The sequence below is a fragment of the Hippopotamus amphibius genome, chromosome X (genome assembly GCF_030028045.1).
Source record: "Hippopotamus amphibius kiboko isolate mHipAmp2 chromosome X, mHipAmp2.hap2, whole genome shotgun sequence".
NCBI lineage: Eukaryota > Metazoa > Chordata > Mammalia > Artiodactyla > Hippopotamidae > Hippopotamus > Hippopotamus amphibius.
Genome location: NC_080203.1, coordinates 133592794 through 133609479, shown reverse-complemented (window position 1 = coordinate 133609479; position 16686 = coordinate 133592794). Strand labels below are relative to the sequence as shown.

General features: G+C 40.9%; 1 protein-coding gene across 1 annotated transcript; it reads right to left on the bottom strand.

The window, feature by feature from the left end:
- Positions 1 to 13143: 13143 nt before the first annotated feature.
- Positions 13144 to 14997, bottom strand: LOC130841729 (actin, cytoplasmic 2-like). Its single transcript, XM_057718084.1, has one exon. The coding sequence runs from the start codon at positions 14995 to 14997 to the stop codon at positions 13870 to 13872; it is 1128 nt and encodes a 375-aa protein (XP_057574067.1). The 3' UTR covers positions 13144 to 13869.
- Positions 14998 to 16686: the final 1689 nt, after the last annotated feature.

Below are 16686 nucleotides of genomic sequence, written 5' to 3'. Positions count from 1 at the left end.
CGATCCCAGCTCCAGGAAGATCCCACATGCCGCGGAGCAACTAAGCCCGTGTGCCCAAAAAAAAAAAAAAAAAAAAGTCAAAAGCAAGAAGAAAATGCATATGTCCATAGGCCAGAGGTAAAACTACAATGGCGTCAGTCAGGATCAAGGGGTCCAGGTGCGCACACTTGATTCCTACGTAAGAGGATGGCATGCGTATTTGGGTTCATTTTCTGCTACTACGCACAGTTTCTTGGGTGTTCCACTGACCTTTCCATAAATCTGTTATTCTTCTCACATCCCTCTCCACAGACCTTTTATTTTTTTTTTTTTGACGGTATTTCTAGCAGGAAGGCACAGAAATCTATTACACCTTCCTTCCTTTAACCTTTTACTTAAGTGATTTTTCCCCCTCCGTCCGCAGTGTGATACCGCCCCCTCTCTTAAGTACAAACCACGCAAGCGTGTCACGGCCAAGTCACTTCTTTAAGTGTTTATTACGTAACCAGGGCTATGGAAGTTTCGTAATTCTGCTGATCAGCGTACATGGCTGAAGTCGGATTGAAGAACAGAGCTACATCTTCCTGTTTGTGGACTATCTGCCTTTGCGTGCTTGCGATACTCCCGTCTAAATATACTCGGTGTAATTTGTTTTCTCACGGTAACTAATTTGTTGTTCCGTAAGCCAGATGCCCACTGCCCTTACCTCCTGCCTCACAAATCGATTCTCTTAAGTGTGAAATGAAAATGTCACGTGAGCATCAAACTTTCAACCACGGCTCGGCACACCTTCTGAGAGATGCTCTACCCTCACCCTGAAGTCCAGCTTCTCTCGTCACGCTGTACAGTAGAAACTAACACGACCTTCTAATAAAATCACCAGTGATTCACTTCTGAATAAGGTAAACACCATCCTTCTCTGTTTTCTAGGAGAAAATGAATTCTACACGAAGTAAGCCTGTTTGGCATGCGTTAAAGTGCTATTTAAATTTTGAATCAGGATTTTGTTTCAAAATGTAGTCCTTTGGGATCATGCTTTTTTTTCCCCTGATGGGAGGAAGGGACCATTGTAAGTGTTGGTGTGAACGAGTCCATGAAAAGGTGACAAGGAGGATGGTTTATAACATGGGACATCCTGCATCTTTCTCTGGTCCCATGTGCACAGCCCTGGGTTCAACTCCATAGAGATAAGTAGCCTGTAAAAGAGACCAGGTCAAAAACACCTCCCACTGCAGGTCTATGAGTATTCGATTTGCTCCAGAGACTTCATCCTGGTCAGCTGTTTTATCCAGGAAAGTTCTTGCTCCTAAAGAAGACTGGGCAGAGCACTCAATGCCTGAACCGCTGTTATCACCGTGGGGAAATGTTTTGTGTCAACATTTGCGGAATTGCAAATTAAGGACTCCGGGTGGAGTATGGTATATACACCCATTTCTACGGAAAAAAAAGTGGCATCCTGAAAACATCATGGGCTTCTGAAGGCTGATGACCCTCAGAGGGAGTCAGTTTCTTGGCTTAAAGAAAAGATACAGAATCCCTTTCACTTCCTGCATCTACATCTTGAATAATCATATGTATATCAATGGTAATAAATGCCTATCAAATGCACGAACTTCTTTTAATTCTTTTTTTTTCAGTTGAAGTATAGTTGATTTGCAATGCTGTGTTAGCTTCAGTTCTACAGCAAAGTGATTTGGTCACATATATATCTGAAAAATAAATACATATTATTTTTCAGATTATTTTCCATTATGGTTTATTATAAAATAAATATAGTTCCCTGTGGTACACAGGAGGTTCTTATTTTTTACCTATTTTATATATAGTAGTTTATATCTTCTAATCCCAAACTCCTAACATATCCCTCCCCACCCCTTTCCCCTTTTGGTAACCATAAGTTTGTTTTCTATGCCTGTGAGTCTCTTTCTGTTTTGTAAATAAGCTCACTTGTTTAATTTTTAGATAGCACATATATGTGATATCATATGAAATTTGTCTTTCTCTGTCTGACATATTTCACTAAGCATGATATTTATCTAGGTCCATCCACGTTGCTGGAAATGGCAGAACTGCATTCTTTTTATGTCTGAGCAATATTCTATTGTATACATGCACCACATCCTCTTTATCCATTCATCTGTCGATGGACACTTAGGTTGCTTCCATGTCTTGGCTGTTGCAAACAGTGCTGCTGTGAACACTGGGGTGCATGTGTCTTTTTCCATTAGAGCCAAAGGCACAATCTCATGTTGTTAAATAACTATGTAGTAATTTAAGAGCAAAAGAAACAGAATGTCAAACACTAGGTTTCCATCTCCACCCTTCTGTTGTCTACTCTGGAGACTTTGTACAATTTTGGACAACTTAATTTTTCTTTGCCTCAATTTCCTCAGATATTAAAAGGGAAAGGTGATTGAACTATTCTTATGATGCGACACATAAAGGGTGTATTACAAATTAAATGCTTTGAGTCATGTTTGCTGTATTTTAAACACGCACATGTTTGATGCATTACTTTTTATAGAGGCAACCCTGATGGTAAAACTCCCATCATTTGTCAGTTTCTTCAGGGACAAAAGAAAGGTTACATGGAAAGGGAGTACATTTCTGCCCTGGAGTCTCAGAGCATACCTCTGAGATCTTTAAAGGCAGATAAAATAGACAATATTGAACCCAACCAAATCACACCTGTTATCAATGGCTGTACTTTGAGGGTGCAATTGGAGTCCCTGTTATCATCAAATAATGAAAATCCTTTTTATCATTAAGTTTTTATGACGGATATAGTTTTCCCAAAGGGAAAAAAATACCATTAGAGAAGAAAGTATTATCATTTAGCGATAAGACAAAAATCTTAACACGATTTGGCAATCAGCTAGCTCACAGCCGTTGTTAAAAATTAAAATGAAAATTTAAAAAAAATCACTGTTTCCAAATAATGATTATTTCCAAAGTACAGTTTTTTGGGTTTGGGTTTGTTTTTTTTTTTTTTAAAGTAAGTGTCCTTTTGAGAGAATGATTAAACTGAATCATGTCCAGTACTTTGTAATGTTTCAATAAGCAAATAGCATTTCCCAAAAGGGCACTTCTGGGACTAAGTTCTTTGTTTATAATTTGTCCTCACAATGTTTTTACCAAGGAAAAACATGTCCTGTTTAATTCCCTACTTAAATGATTCTTGAATTTCTTATGACAATCGCGTTATACTGAATTTTCATTCTGGTATTCAGATGCGTACACACCCACAGGTATGCACACACAAACACTAGCCACTAAGTTAATTTTTAAACTATATTTGACTTTATTTAGTTGCACCTGGTCTTAGTTATGGCAGGCGGGGGTCCTTACCTGCAGCTCCCCAGCTCCTTAGTTGCAGCATGAGGACTCTTAGTTGCGGCATGCATGTGGGATCTAGTTCCCTGACCAGGGATCGAACCCAGGCCCCCTGCACTGGGAGCATGGAGTCTTACCCACTGTGCAACCAGGGAAGTCCCTTGACTTTTATTTTATGTTTTATTTATGTATTTATTTATCTATTGGCTGCATTGGGTCTTCATTGCTGTGCGTGGGCTTTCTCTAGTTGCAGAGAGTGGGGCTACTCTTCATTGTGGTGTGCAGGCTTCTCAGTGCGGTGGCTTCTCTTGTTGCGGAGCACGGGCTCTAGGTGCATGGGCTTCAGTAGTTGCGGCACATGGGCTCAGTAGTTGTGCACATGGGCTTAGTTGCTCCATGGCATGTGGGATCTTCCTGGACCAGGGCTCAAACCCGTGTCCCCTGCATTAGCAGGCAGACTCTAAACCACTGCACCACTAGGGAAGCTCTTGACTTTTATTTTAAACTTCCTTTCACCTTTGGCTTTGAAGTCCCTTTCAGGGTCCCTGTTCTCATTTCTCCATGTTGAGCAATCATGCCACTTAAAATATTAATCATTTAACAAACGGGAAAGAGACAGGCATCAAAATGTAAAATTGTCTGGTTGTCACTAGTTATTTCTGTACTTGTAGGATATTGCTGATTTTTTTTCTTTGTACGTTTTCTGCATTTCAAAAGTGTTCCCCGTTTAATCTACCTTTTAAAAGAAAAGATCTGTTTTTTCCTCGACAAGCTCTTTGTCTTCCTCTGTTAGTTACAGGATTTCTGTCATATTATGATCATTTGACTTTGATGTACTTTTCCCCTTGAATTCTTTACAATAGTAACTTATAGTTCCTCAAAAAAAAAAATCAAGGGCAGTTTCTGAGCTAATGATTCAATATCCTGTACCAATGAATACAATTTTATTTTACATGTATCTAACAACCTGTAACATTTTTTTTTACCTAAACTGTTTTTGTCACTAGTTCCATAACATTTTGTATACTTATGGCATTTTATTTTTTTTAACTTTTTATTTTATATTCAGGTGATTAACAATGTTGTGTTAGTTGCAGGTGTACAGCAAAGTGATTCAGTTATACATAGACAGGTATCTGTTCTTTTTCAGATGCTTTTCCCATTTAGGTTGTTACATAATATTGAACGATGCTATACAGTAGGTCCTTGTTGTACATTACAATTTGCAAATGCCCTGTCTCTTGCTTTTTCTAGAGTGGGCTTGGCAATATCTAACGTAGAGTACAAACTTTCTTACCATTTAATTACAAGTCTTAACTAAAATGAAATTGTTTCTGTCATGTACATCCTTTATTCAAGATATAGCGCTTTTGCTGGCATCAGGAAGACTTTGCCTCTTCCAACTTTATACTGGGAAGGTAGACAGAGAGAAAGAGAGAGAGGTGTCACTAACAGTTACAAATATGACAGAGAACCTGGTGCCAACACATCTGGGAAGAATTCAGAATAGGAAGCAAAATAATTTGTTTTTTGGGGAAAAACAAAACAAATGAGAAAATCTACACAGTTTTTGTGCACAGCAAACCCCTGCTTCATTTTATAACTTAGATAAAGGACTGTCATATTTTTCTACAAGGGGACAGATAATCAGTGTTTTTGGCTCTGGGGGCCAGGTGGTCACCTCTGAACTGATAAGATAAAAGCAGACACTGGCCACGTGCAAAAGAATGGGGGTATCTGGGTTCCAGTAAAACTTTACAAAAACAGGTCACAAAGCCCAAGTGCCGTGCGTAGTTGGTCAACCTCTGCTGCAGATGCCACCTGAGAAGAGTGAAAATAGGCTTCTTGCCATTTATGAAAAGCCAAGCCTTAAATTAAAAAGAACAGGACTTCCCTGGTGGTACAGTGGTTAAGAATCCTCCTGTCAATGCAGGGGACATGGGTTCAATCCCTGGTCCAGGAAGATCCCACATGCCTCGGAGCAACTAAGCCCGTGAGCCATAACTACTGAGCCTGAGTGCCACAACTACTAAAGCCTGCATGCCTAGAGCCTGTGCTCTGCAACAAGAGAAGCCACCACAATGAGAAGCCCATGTACCACAATGAAGAGTAGCCCCCGCTCTCTGCAACTAGAGAAAGCCCATGTGCAGCAATGAAGACTCAACGCAACCAGTACAAACAAATAAATTTTAAAAAATTAAATAAAATAAAAAGAACAGCCACACACAAAAAAGACAGACCAAAAACGAACTGTGCAACATTTCTCCAACCCGCCAAAGCAGGACACGGGCTGGTTCTTTATGTGCAACATCTCCCACCCGTTTCTGCTTCTGCTTCCCTGCATCCAGGGAGAGGCTAAAGATTCCAGGATGCTCCGTGCACAAGGCGGCAGGAAGCTCTCAGCAGTGCAGGGCATCCCGAGAGAGAATTTCACTCTAAATTGAAGGATGCAAGGGCAGCAGAGAAAAAGGACCCTGGTAGCCATGCCTGCTCTGAATCTGGGAGCTCTGATTCAGCTTTTAAAAATGTATTAAGTTCATCTCAGAAAAGCAAGGAAACAGAGTGAGAAGTAAGGAGGACAATGAACCAGCCCAAGAAGTCATTCGGGGAGGAACGCTTGGAGCAGCGAGGACTTGAGACTGTCCATGGCTGCCCCCCGTGGTTGGAGCCGCTGTGAAGCCCTGAGGCTCAGGCACTGCTCTCTCCAAGCCTGTTCACAGCTATCACCTTATCCAAGATGAATGAGGGAAAAGTACACACACACAGATACACAGTAAAAGAATGGGAACTACATCCAGGGCAAGCAATCCGAAAACGTAAATCTAAATACCCCATCCTATCAGAGTAGCAAAATAACAAAGAAAAAACTGCATTAGAATCAGAATTTCATATTTGGGTCTAAATTAAACCCAAAACGTGGAGAATAAAATGGGGCATTTCATTACTTTCTTCAATAACTTTTTGGCAGCGTCCAGCTGGTGCTGCTTTATGACACGCCCGTGAGGGATGGGGAAGACGCTTCTACAGATGAGGTCTCCTATCCCTCTGGGGGGATGGGCCTCCCGTCTAGTAAGGGAAGCAAACAGGTAAGGAAGTGGTCAAGACCCAGGATTCTGAGGCAGCAGGCAGGTAGATGGAGGGAGACTTCACTGGGGGGATGAAATGCCTTTGCTGTGACTCGACAGATGACACATCAGACAAAGCCAATTTCTGGGCAACCAGAGAGTTTGTCAGTCAAGGGTCCAATCATGGGGAATGTGATGTGGATCCGGTTACCGGACTTGGATAGCAAAATGAAGACTGTAAGAAATGAAGGAGAATCCACTTCATCAGATTTGGAGGTCCATGAAAGATGGTGTAACCTGATGGATGAAGCCACAGTAAAAGCTGCAGTATGTTCAAGAGCTGGTCCAGATAAGCATCAATGGACTCCTAGATAAGCAGCAATGACCTCCTGATTAAGGGTCCATGACCTCCTGGATAAGGGTCCTTGACCTCCTAGATGAGGGCCCATGACCCCCTGGGTGAGGGCCCACGACCTCCTGGATGAGGGTCCACGACCTCCTGGATGAGGGTCCGTGATCACCAGAAGCAAAGAGGATAAATGGTGAAGACTGACATCCTTGTACAGTTTGCTAAGTCAATTTATTGGTCAGCATTCAAAAATGTTCATTGGATACACCTTTGAAACATTTAACCATCTTTTACTGTGTTGAGCAATTGTCTATGTTGCAATTCTTACCCCATATAAATAGCGTTTTAAATATTGTTATTCGATAGAAATGACTATACTTCCTAATTATCCAAACAGCAGCTCATTTCCCATAGAATCCAGCCTCAAGGTGTATTACTCAAAAACAGCCTGTAACTAAGTAAGTGGGATGAAAGAAATCATAGAAACAGGTCAGGTTCTAAAAATTAAATTTTATTTTATGGTTTCAGGGAAGCTCAACCAGCAGAAAATGAAATCTTGGCCAAAAAAAAAAAGGAAAGTGAAGTTTTAGCCTCAGGGGAAATATCAGAAAATGACTAACGCGATGGAAAAAACCACAGCTCAGATTTGAGAGTGTGGGGGAGAAAAAAGAATGGAAATCACTACTCAAAAATGTATGACCTCGTCTTCAATAACGTATGATCTGTAAACATGAAACTAATGTGACCTGTGCATACTGTAGTTAAAAAATTAAAAAAGAAGAAGAAAAGTCATGAAGGGTAAGAGGAAGTAGGTAGTACAAAAGAGGTGATTGCTTTTCTCTACATAGGTGAGACAAGGGAAGCTTTCTTGTATCACTGAGCTTGTGTCAGATGGTTCTTTTACTTGAGACTGAAGATGCTCTTTGCCCTAAGATTACTGGTCTCAACAAGGAATCAATACATCCCTTTCCCCCTTGTTATCCCGCCTGAGAACTGTCCAGGTTTCTTGGAACCTGGATTTCTGGAAGAAAAATGTGGTAAGAGTAACATAAATGCAACCAAGCTATGGGTAGCTTTGGTCAAAGACAGCAAGAGGTTCTCTGTGTCTTGATCTTCCTGGTGTCTTTGTTGAGTATTTTCTATTCTTCAGATACCCAGGTGGGAAACATTTGGGAAAACTCTTCTAGTCTTCAGGGCCAATTCTTCAAACAGCCCAGGGTGGGTTAGAAAGACTTGTGAACTATTGAATCTGATTGTTTTGGGTGCAGTTCTGCACATACGACTCATATTTCCTATCAGCTCTTCATAAGTTGCTACTCTTTCTTTGAGAATCCAAATAGATGTATTTAAACCATCTGTATTCATCCATTTTGCTTCTAACCTTCTGCTTGATAGCTGGACTATTTTTGTTTCCGTCCTTCATTCTCTGTAAATTCCTTCATAATCACCTTCATGTTCTTTTTTTTTTTTAAACCATTCTATTCCAATTTCCTGATTCTCTCTTAGACACTTCTACGCTATGTTTAATTCTGATTTTCAAAGTATACAATTTAAAAATAAGATCTCTAGTTTTTCTTTCCAAGGTATCTGTTTGGCTCAATTTCAGATTTATTATCTTGGTTTAATTCTGCCTTCTTCTGTATCTGTTTTTTTTTTTTCTTTTTTTTCAGATGAGCCTAAAATATTTTTAGCAATTAATCATTTTAATTATAGTGGTAATTATCACCTTGTATTACAGAATAAGAGTACGTGATTACACCAGTAAAGACCTTTCAAGAACTTAACTCAGTTCTGATTTTGATCCCCAAGCATAAAGTATGATTGCTATTTGTGTGTGCAACTTTTTTAGTGTTTGATGCCTTGACTCATGGTGTTACCACAGACTAGAATCTCTTTGCCTCATTTTCTGTTGAAATCTTCACTTACCTCTACTTTTCAGATGAAATGCTCACATCCCTAAGAATTTATACCCACATCCTCCAAGGTTTAATTAGTTGCTTCTTTTTTTCCTTTCGTATATCTAGTATAAAATGTCTATTTTTAATAGACTTTATTTTTAATTATTATTTGATTTATTTATTTGGTTGCACTGGGTCTTAGTTGTGGCAGGCGGGCTCCTTCGCTGCAGCTCTCCGGCTCCCCGGTTGTAGCACTTGGGCTCCTTAATGGTGGTGTGCAAACTTTTAGTTGCGGCATGCGTGTGGGATCTAGTTCCCTGACCAGGGGGTCAAACCCAGGCCCCCTGCATTGGGAGCGCGGAGTCTTAACCACTGAGCAAGCAGGGACATCCCAAAATGTCTATTTTTATAATTGACTTTAAGCCATCATTTATCGAGGCCATCATCCCTGTACATCCACCAATCAGCAGCAGAAACTACACAGGGGTTTTCTCCACTTCTCTTCTAACACAAAACTTTCCACACAGTAGATATTCAAATGGTAGATGAACTGAACTGTAAGTAACATTAATTCTTTTTGAAAATGTTTATGTATAATCTTAATCTTAGAGGATTTCAGTATTTTGAGTTGCAATAGGAAATAACGCAAAAACATGACTTTTTTAGAGAAATCTACATATTTCCTATCTAAATACATCATTAAAACAGATTTCATTGTATATATATCTTGAAATATTCATGTGGCAGAGACCATGCTAGTACTTTCTCAAAAACTACAGGAAGGAAATGTGGGAAATCAAGGCTATGAAGAGAAAATAATTATTTCACGGAAGGCAATGAAGTCATTTCAAGAGACTAACCATCTCTATTGAACTTTTTAACATTTACTCCCTCCTCACTGTATCTGACAGGATTGCCAGCAATGTGGTTTAAAACAAAGGTAGTTTTACTTAGAAATAAATATCACCTTGTGCCAAAAGAGGAAATGTGCATGACAGAAACAAAAGCAAAAATAAGCAAACGGGACCTCAAAAACGTCAAAGCTTTTGCACAGCAAGGGAAACCAGCAACAAAACAAAAAGACAATCTATGAACTGGCAGAAAATATCTGTAGATGATGTGACCAACAAGTATTTAATTTCCAAAGTATCCACACAGCTCATACAACTCAATAATAAGAAAACAAACAACCCAATCAAAAAATGGGCACACGACCTAAATAGACATTTCTCCAAAGGAGACGTCTAGATGGCCAACAGGCATAAGAAGAGACACTCAATATCACTAATTATTAGAGAAATGCAAATCAAGACTACAAGGTATCACCTCACAGCAGTCAGAATGGCCATCATCAAAAAGTCTACAAAGAATAAATGCTGGAGAGGGTGTGGAGAAAAGGGAACCCTCCTGCACTGTTGGTGGGAATGTAAATTAATGCAGTCACTATGGAAAAGAGTATGGAGGTTCCTTAAAAAACTAAAAATAGAGCTACCATATGATCCAGCAATCCCACTGCTGGGCATATATCCAGAGAAAACTAGATATGCTCCACTAGGTTCACAGCAGCACTGTTTACAATAGCCAGGACATGGAAGCAACCTAAATGCCCATCAACAGATGAATGGATAAAGAAGATGTGGCACGTATACACAATGGAATATTACTCAGCCATAAAAAGGATGAAATATTGTTATGGGCAGAAACACAAATGGACCTAGAGATTACATACTGAGTGAAGTGAGTCACACAAAGATAAATATCATATGATATCACTAATATGTGGAATCTAAAAAATAATACAAATGAACTGATTTACCAAACAGAAACAGACTCACAGACAGAGAAAACAAACTCTTGGTTCCCAAAGGGGAAAGGAAGGGGGAGAAAATTAGGAGTATAGGATTAACAGATACACACCACTATATAAAACAGATAAACAGTAAGGATTTACCATATAGCACAGGGAACTATATTCAATATCTTGTAACAGCCTATAATGGAAAAGAATCTGAAAAAAAATATATACATAAGTGAATCACTGTGCTGTACACCTAAAACTAACACAATATTTTAACTCAACTATACTTCAAAAAAAATGGAAAAAGGTACAGGGAATGGATATTATTCAAATTCAATGACAGACAGTTTCTAAAATATAAGGAAAGTACAATGAAGGACTAAAACTTAGCTGGCAATACTTAAAAGGCACATACTCTTCTAGACACCATGAAAATACCCCCTTGAATTTACACATCAAATATGAGAGGGAGAGATTATTATCTTCCATTTACTGTTGAGCAATTGAGACCAAACGATACCCAGTAATTGCGCCAATCACACAATCAGTAAAGGGCAGCGCTTCTGCAAAAATCCAAGTTTTGCAAACTATTGCATACGGGATGGATAAACAACAAGGTCCTGCTGTAGAGCACAGGGAACTATATTCAACATCCTGTGATAGGGACTTCCCTGGTAGCACAGTGGTTAAGAATCTGCCTGCCAATGCAGGGGACATGGGTGTGAGCCCTGGTCCGGGAAGATCCCACATGCCACAGAGGAACTAAGTCCATACATCACAACTACTGAGCCCATGCCCCGTAACTGCTGAAGCCCACACGCCTAGAACCTGTCCTCCGCAACAAGAAGCCACCGCAATGAGAAGCCCACACCACAACGAAGAGCCGCGCCCCCGCTTGCCACAACTAGAGAAAGCTTGCATGCAGCAATGAAGACCCAATGCAGCCAGAAACAAAACACAGAACAAACAAAAAAATTAAAAAAAATTTTTTTAATTAAAAATTTAAACTAAAAAAAAATCCTATGATAAACAATAATGGAAAAGAATATGAAAAAGAATGTATATACAGATACATGTATAACCAAATCACTGTGTTGTAGACTTGAACTACCACAACAGTGTAAGTCAACTGTATTTCGATAAAATACATATTTAAAAAAATCCAATTCTTTTCCATACACTATACTCCCCGCCCCCCCACCTTCCCCACTGAGTCATCCCAAGTTCTAATGAACAACCTGCCTTATGCACTGCAATGCTCTGGAGTTCTGATGCAGAGAAAATTAATAAGACATAAAATTGCTGGCTTCTGTTCATCTGTTTTCCATGTTTTCTTCTTTCCCCCTTCCTTCTTTCTTTTCAACTTCCCTCGTCATTGTTGACTCGTAAGTCCCAATTCTGGATTGACATATACACATGACTATATATAAAATAGATAACTAATCAGGACCTACTGTATAGCACAGAGGACTCTGCTCAATACTCTGTAATGACCTCTATGGGAAAAGAATCTAAAAGAGGGGATACACGTATATGTATAACAGATTCACTTTGCTGCACCCCTGAAACTAACACAACGTTGTAAAACAATTATACCCTAACAAAAATTTTAAAAAATAAATTCCAGTTCCTAACGCTCCTACCAGAGCATTAATATATCAAGTATCTTCCTGATGGTCCATTTTTTTTAAGAGCAGAAAATACTTTCTCTCAAAATAGACACTTCACAGAGCACATGTGCCACCAACATTTAAGAACAATTACCAGGGTTCAGGATGGCATTAAAATGGACTCCAAAAACAGCTTTTAAAATGTTCTGTAAGATAAACAGTATATTTCATATGTACCCATTAAGGTACTTTTTAAAAATTGTACATGAAACTTTGTATAAAAAAAAAACCCCACCAGTGCTCTTTCATTATATTTTTCCTGTTTTTGCTTTTTAAAATTCCTTTAAAAAATGTGCTAAGCCAGTCTTAGGTATCTTTTATTTTGTGAGGGAACATTCCAGCTGTTTTTCTGGCAGTAGATTTGATGCTACATGATCTTTAAGTTTTATTGTTGCAGTGAAATTCATTTAGTGGATGTTTTCTATATTACTTTATGTATTTGCATTAACTACACAGCTAAGTAATGGCCATGTGAGGATTTTCTTTCTATCTGCAGTTCTGTGAGTGCATCTCAGGTATAAAAAGAATGCAACACAGATTTTTATAGGTTGGTGTGAACACGGCTCATTTTGTTTTATCGGTTATTTGCAAGCAAAGTGTCATTTAATGTACAGATGATTTGCAATGTCTCCTGACAAACTGTAAATACTGCATTTCTTTTGCGTATATAATTGCTTACAGCATTTCTCGCTTGATACAGAGCATTGCACGTATGACAAGTCTTGGCAAAAGTGTGTGATCTTTGTGAAAGCAGGACAGTATATGGCCTCTAATTTCTTTTTTATTTTAAATACAGTGTCACACTGAAGCACTGGTTGGGCATTGTAATTCACATTAATAAACCACAATTATGTCAGTTTAAGAAAATATATACAAGTATGACTCAAGATATGTCTTCAAGAAATAGCAGTGTTTTTTTTTTCAGGAAAGAAACAGAATAATACTTCCAAAATGAATTTCTTATCAGTTTACTCTGAATAAATACATATATATGCGTGTGTGCTTTTATATACACATATGCTTTTATTTTTTATTTTTTATTTTTTTTTCAGTTTACTGCAGCACTTTTATTTCCTCACAATGACGCGTTGCTGGGGCCTAATGTTCTCACATGACAGTAGAAAACCAAAATCTGTTGTCATCTCTTAAAGAATTGAGAATTGCGTACAAAAACCTTACATAAATTAAAAGAATGAATAAATTTACAGGTGTGAATGCAAACTGTTTTCCAACTCAAGGAAAGTAACAACCCATGGTGTTCTGGTGGGAAAACTTCGGTAAGAAAGGAAAGCAGGTCCTAAAGCTCGGACCTTCCCAACCCCGTAAGACCAGCAAGACAGAAATGACAACTGGTTCAGGGCTCTTGCCAGCCTCCAGAGAAATCCTGGAATAGGCAGCTCTGACACATTAATACCCTGCACAGATCGAGATGGTCTCCCGGATTCTCATCAAACCATTGTATTTCTCTTCCGTGAACATGTTCTCACCTCAGCCACAAAGTGACGGAGCCGCATGTAACTAGGGGTTTAAATGAAAGATATGCACAGGGTATTAAACATATACCAAGGGAAGAGTTAACTTGAATAGAAGGTCAAAATCAGCAACAAGTTCTACAATCCAGTGCTGATTATCAGATACAAGCTTCAAGGACAAATTTCTTTTCAAAGGCTTATTCCAGTTTCATGAGGCTAGCATGAGGTGTATACATTTGCCAGGGCAAATGTATACTTCTGAATTAACTCATGCAGCAAATGCGACGCATCTGCTCGCAGTCCGTTTAGAAGCATTTGCGGTGGACAATGGAGGGGCCCGACTCGTCATACTCCTGCTTGCTGATCCACAATTGCTGGAAGGTGGACAGCGAGGCCAGGATGGAGCCCCCGATCCACACCGAGTACTTGCGCTCGGGAGGAGCGATGATCTTGATCTTCATTGTGCTGGAGGCCAGAGCTGTGATCTCCTTCTGCATCCTGTTGGCGATACCAGGATACATGGTGGTTCCACCAGACAGCACCGTGTTGGCATATAGGTCCTTCCTGATGTCGACGTCACACTTCATGATGGAGTTGAAAGCGGTCTCGTGGATGCCACGGGACTCCATACCCAGGAAGGAGGGCTGGAAGAGCGCCTCTGGACACCGGAACCGCTCGTTGCCGATGGTGATCGCCTGACCGTCGGGCAGCTCGTAGCTCTTCTCCAGGGAGGAGGAGGACGCAGCGGTGGCCATCGCCTGCTCGAAGTCCAGGCCGACATAGCAGAGCTTCTCCTTGATGTCACGCACGATTTCCCGCTCGGCTGTGGTGGGGACGCTGTAGCCATGCTCCGTGAGGATCTTCATGATGTAGTCTGTCAGGTCCCGGCCAGCCAGGTCCAGACGCAGGATGGCATGGGGGAGGGCGTACCCCTCGTAGACGGGCACCGTGTGGGTGACCCCATCCCCAGAGTCCATGACAATACCAGGGGTGCGGCCAGAGGCATACGAGGACAGCACGGCCTGGATGGCCACGTACGTGGCCGGAGTGTTGGAAGTCTCGAACATGACCTGGGTCATCTTCTCACGGTTGGCCTTGGGGTTCAGGGGGGCCTCCGTCAGCAGGACGGGGTGCTCCTCGGGGGCCACACGCAGCTCGTTGTAGAAGGTGCAGTGCCAGATCTTCTCCATGTCGTCCCAGTGGGTGACGATGCCGTGCTCAGTGGGGTACTTGAGGGTCAGGATACCACGCTTGCTCTGGGCCTCGTCACCCACGTAGCTGCCCTTCTGCCCCATGCCCACCATGACGCCCTGGTGTCGGGGATGCCCAACGATGGACGGGAACACGGCCCGGGAGGCGTCATCCCCAGCAAAGCCAGCTTTGCACATGCCAGAGCCGTTGTCGATGGCGAGCGCCGCGGTTGCTTCTTCCATTGCGATCGGCGGAGGAGGCGGCCACTGGACGCGGAGAACCCAGCAGGAGAGCACCGAGAGCACACGGAGCGCGGGCCGGCTGCGGCGAGTGAGACCCACACATGTGCTTTTATAAACCCAGATAGATAAGATATAATGTGCTTGAGGTCTAGAACATCAGGAGGGTCCGCACACAGACATGTAAATTCGTACTCTTGACACAAACTCAAAAATAAACAAAAATATGTAGATGTATAGGCTCTTTTTCTTGCACAGATAAAGCGGCCTTTCCCAAAACACCACCAAATCCATTGCCTTAGGAGGCAAAGTGGCTGCAGGACAAAAGGTTCTATCACGCCTTCTCTTTCTCCTTAATTTCATACCCTGTGTCATGACCTGTTTACATACAAATTGTCTAATGGTCCGTAGACTGTCTTCCTACGTCAGTACATAAATGTCTACCGCAGAGTTCAAAGGGGGCCTTTCGTCTACAGAAATCTTCTTTAAAGGTACTGCTTTGTACCAGATCTCAAATATACTTTCCTTTTGTTCATAAAACGCCCATGGATTTCAAGGGCAGAAAATGGCATTCAAATATGTCAGGCAGAAAAAGCCCCGGCAAAGATGACTCCCGCACTCTTTGCGTTCATTTATGACGTTTCAGGGCAAAGATCACCTAAATGTGTGTTTGTGGGATTTTAAGGGCTGATGTATGCTCTTGGAGGAGGAACAGAAAAATTGACTAATAAGGTTGAGGTTATTAACTGCCTAATCTAAATGTTTATTTGGACCATCATTTTTTAAAAACAATCGAAGGCTGATAAACAAAATGCAGCGAAGGGAGATTTATGATAGGACACAGACTTCATTTTTAAGCCTCTGTCTGAGGGTGCAGATAGAATCCAACACTTTCACGTGTTTTTGAAGAATATAAATTGTTTCATTGCTGGCCGTTCCTGGGACTTGGTCGCTCACTGTCAGGGATCAGAGATAAGAACTGGGGTTTTCAGCTGAAGTGAGAGGAGTGTACACTGTTGATAAAAATCAGAGGCCCTTCTGATACTGATGGGCCCATCATCAGCTCCTCGATACAAATAGTATCCCCAGCTCTTTGGAATCAAACAACTTCACTTTCTTAGAGCCAAAGTAATGGTCCTGTCTGACCTCCCTCGCAAGATGGGGCCAGGCTTCCGGATGTTATGCAGCTGGCTCTTCTGGGGCACTGGGGAGCGTTCATTCACTACATCCCCTGGAAACAGCAAAGATTTTTTAGGATTCCACTTTGGAATTCTGCCACCGGGTACCACTGAGACCAGGGAAAATGCAAGGAAACTTGTAATCTTTCATGCTTCTTCCCCACTTAGCATTTGTAACAGACATGGGTTTCAGGAGAGAAAGGCATGGGTACGGATTCATTCTAAATCACTTTGCTCACAGTAAGGTGTTCAAATTTGGTTACTAATGAGATGACCTGAGTATAGCACAGAGAACTCTCTCAGCATTATGTAACGACGTAAATGGGAAAAGAATTTGAAAAAGAATAGATACACGTATACATGTACACCTGAGTCACTTTGCTGCACACCTGAAACTATCACAACATTGTTAATCAACTATATTCCAATATAAATAAAAAGTTAAAAATACATATACATATATAAAATAATGGGATGACTTGTAAGAGAACATTGTTACATGTGGTCCACTCTG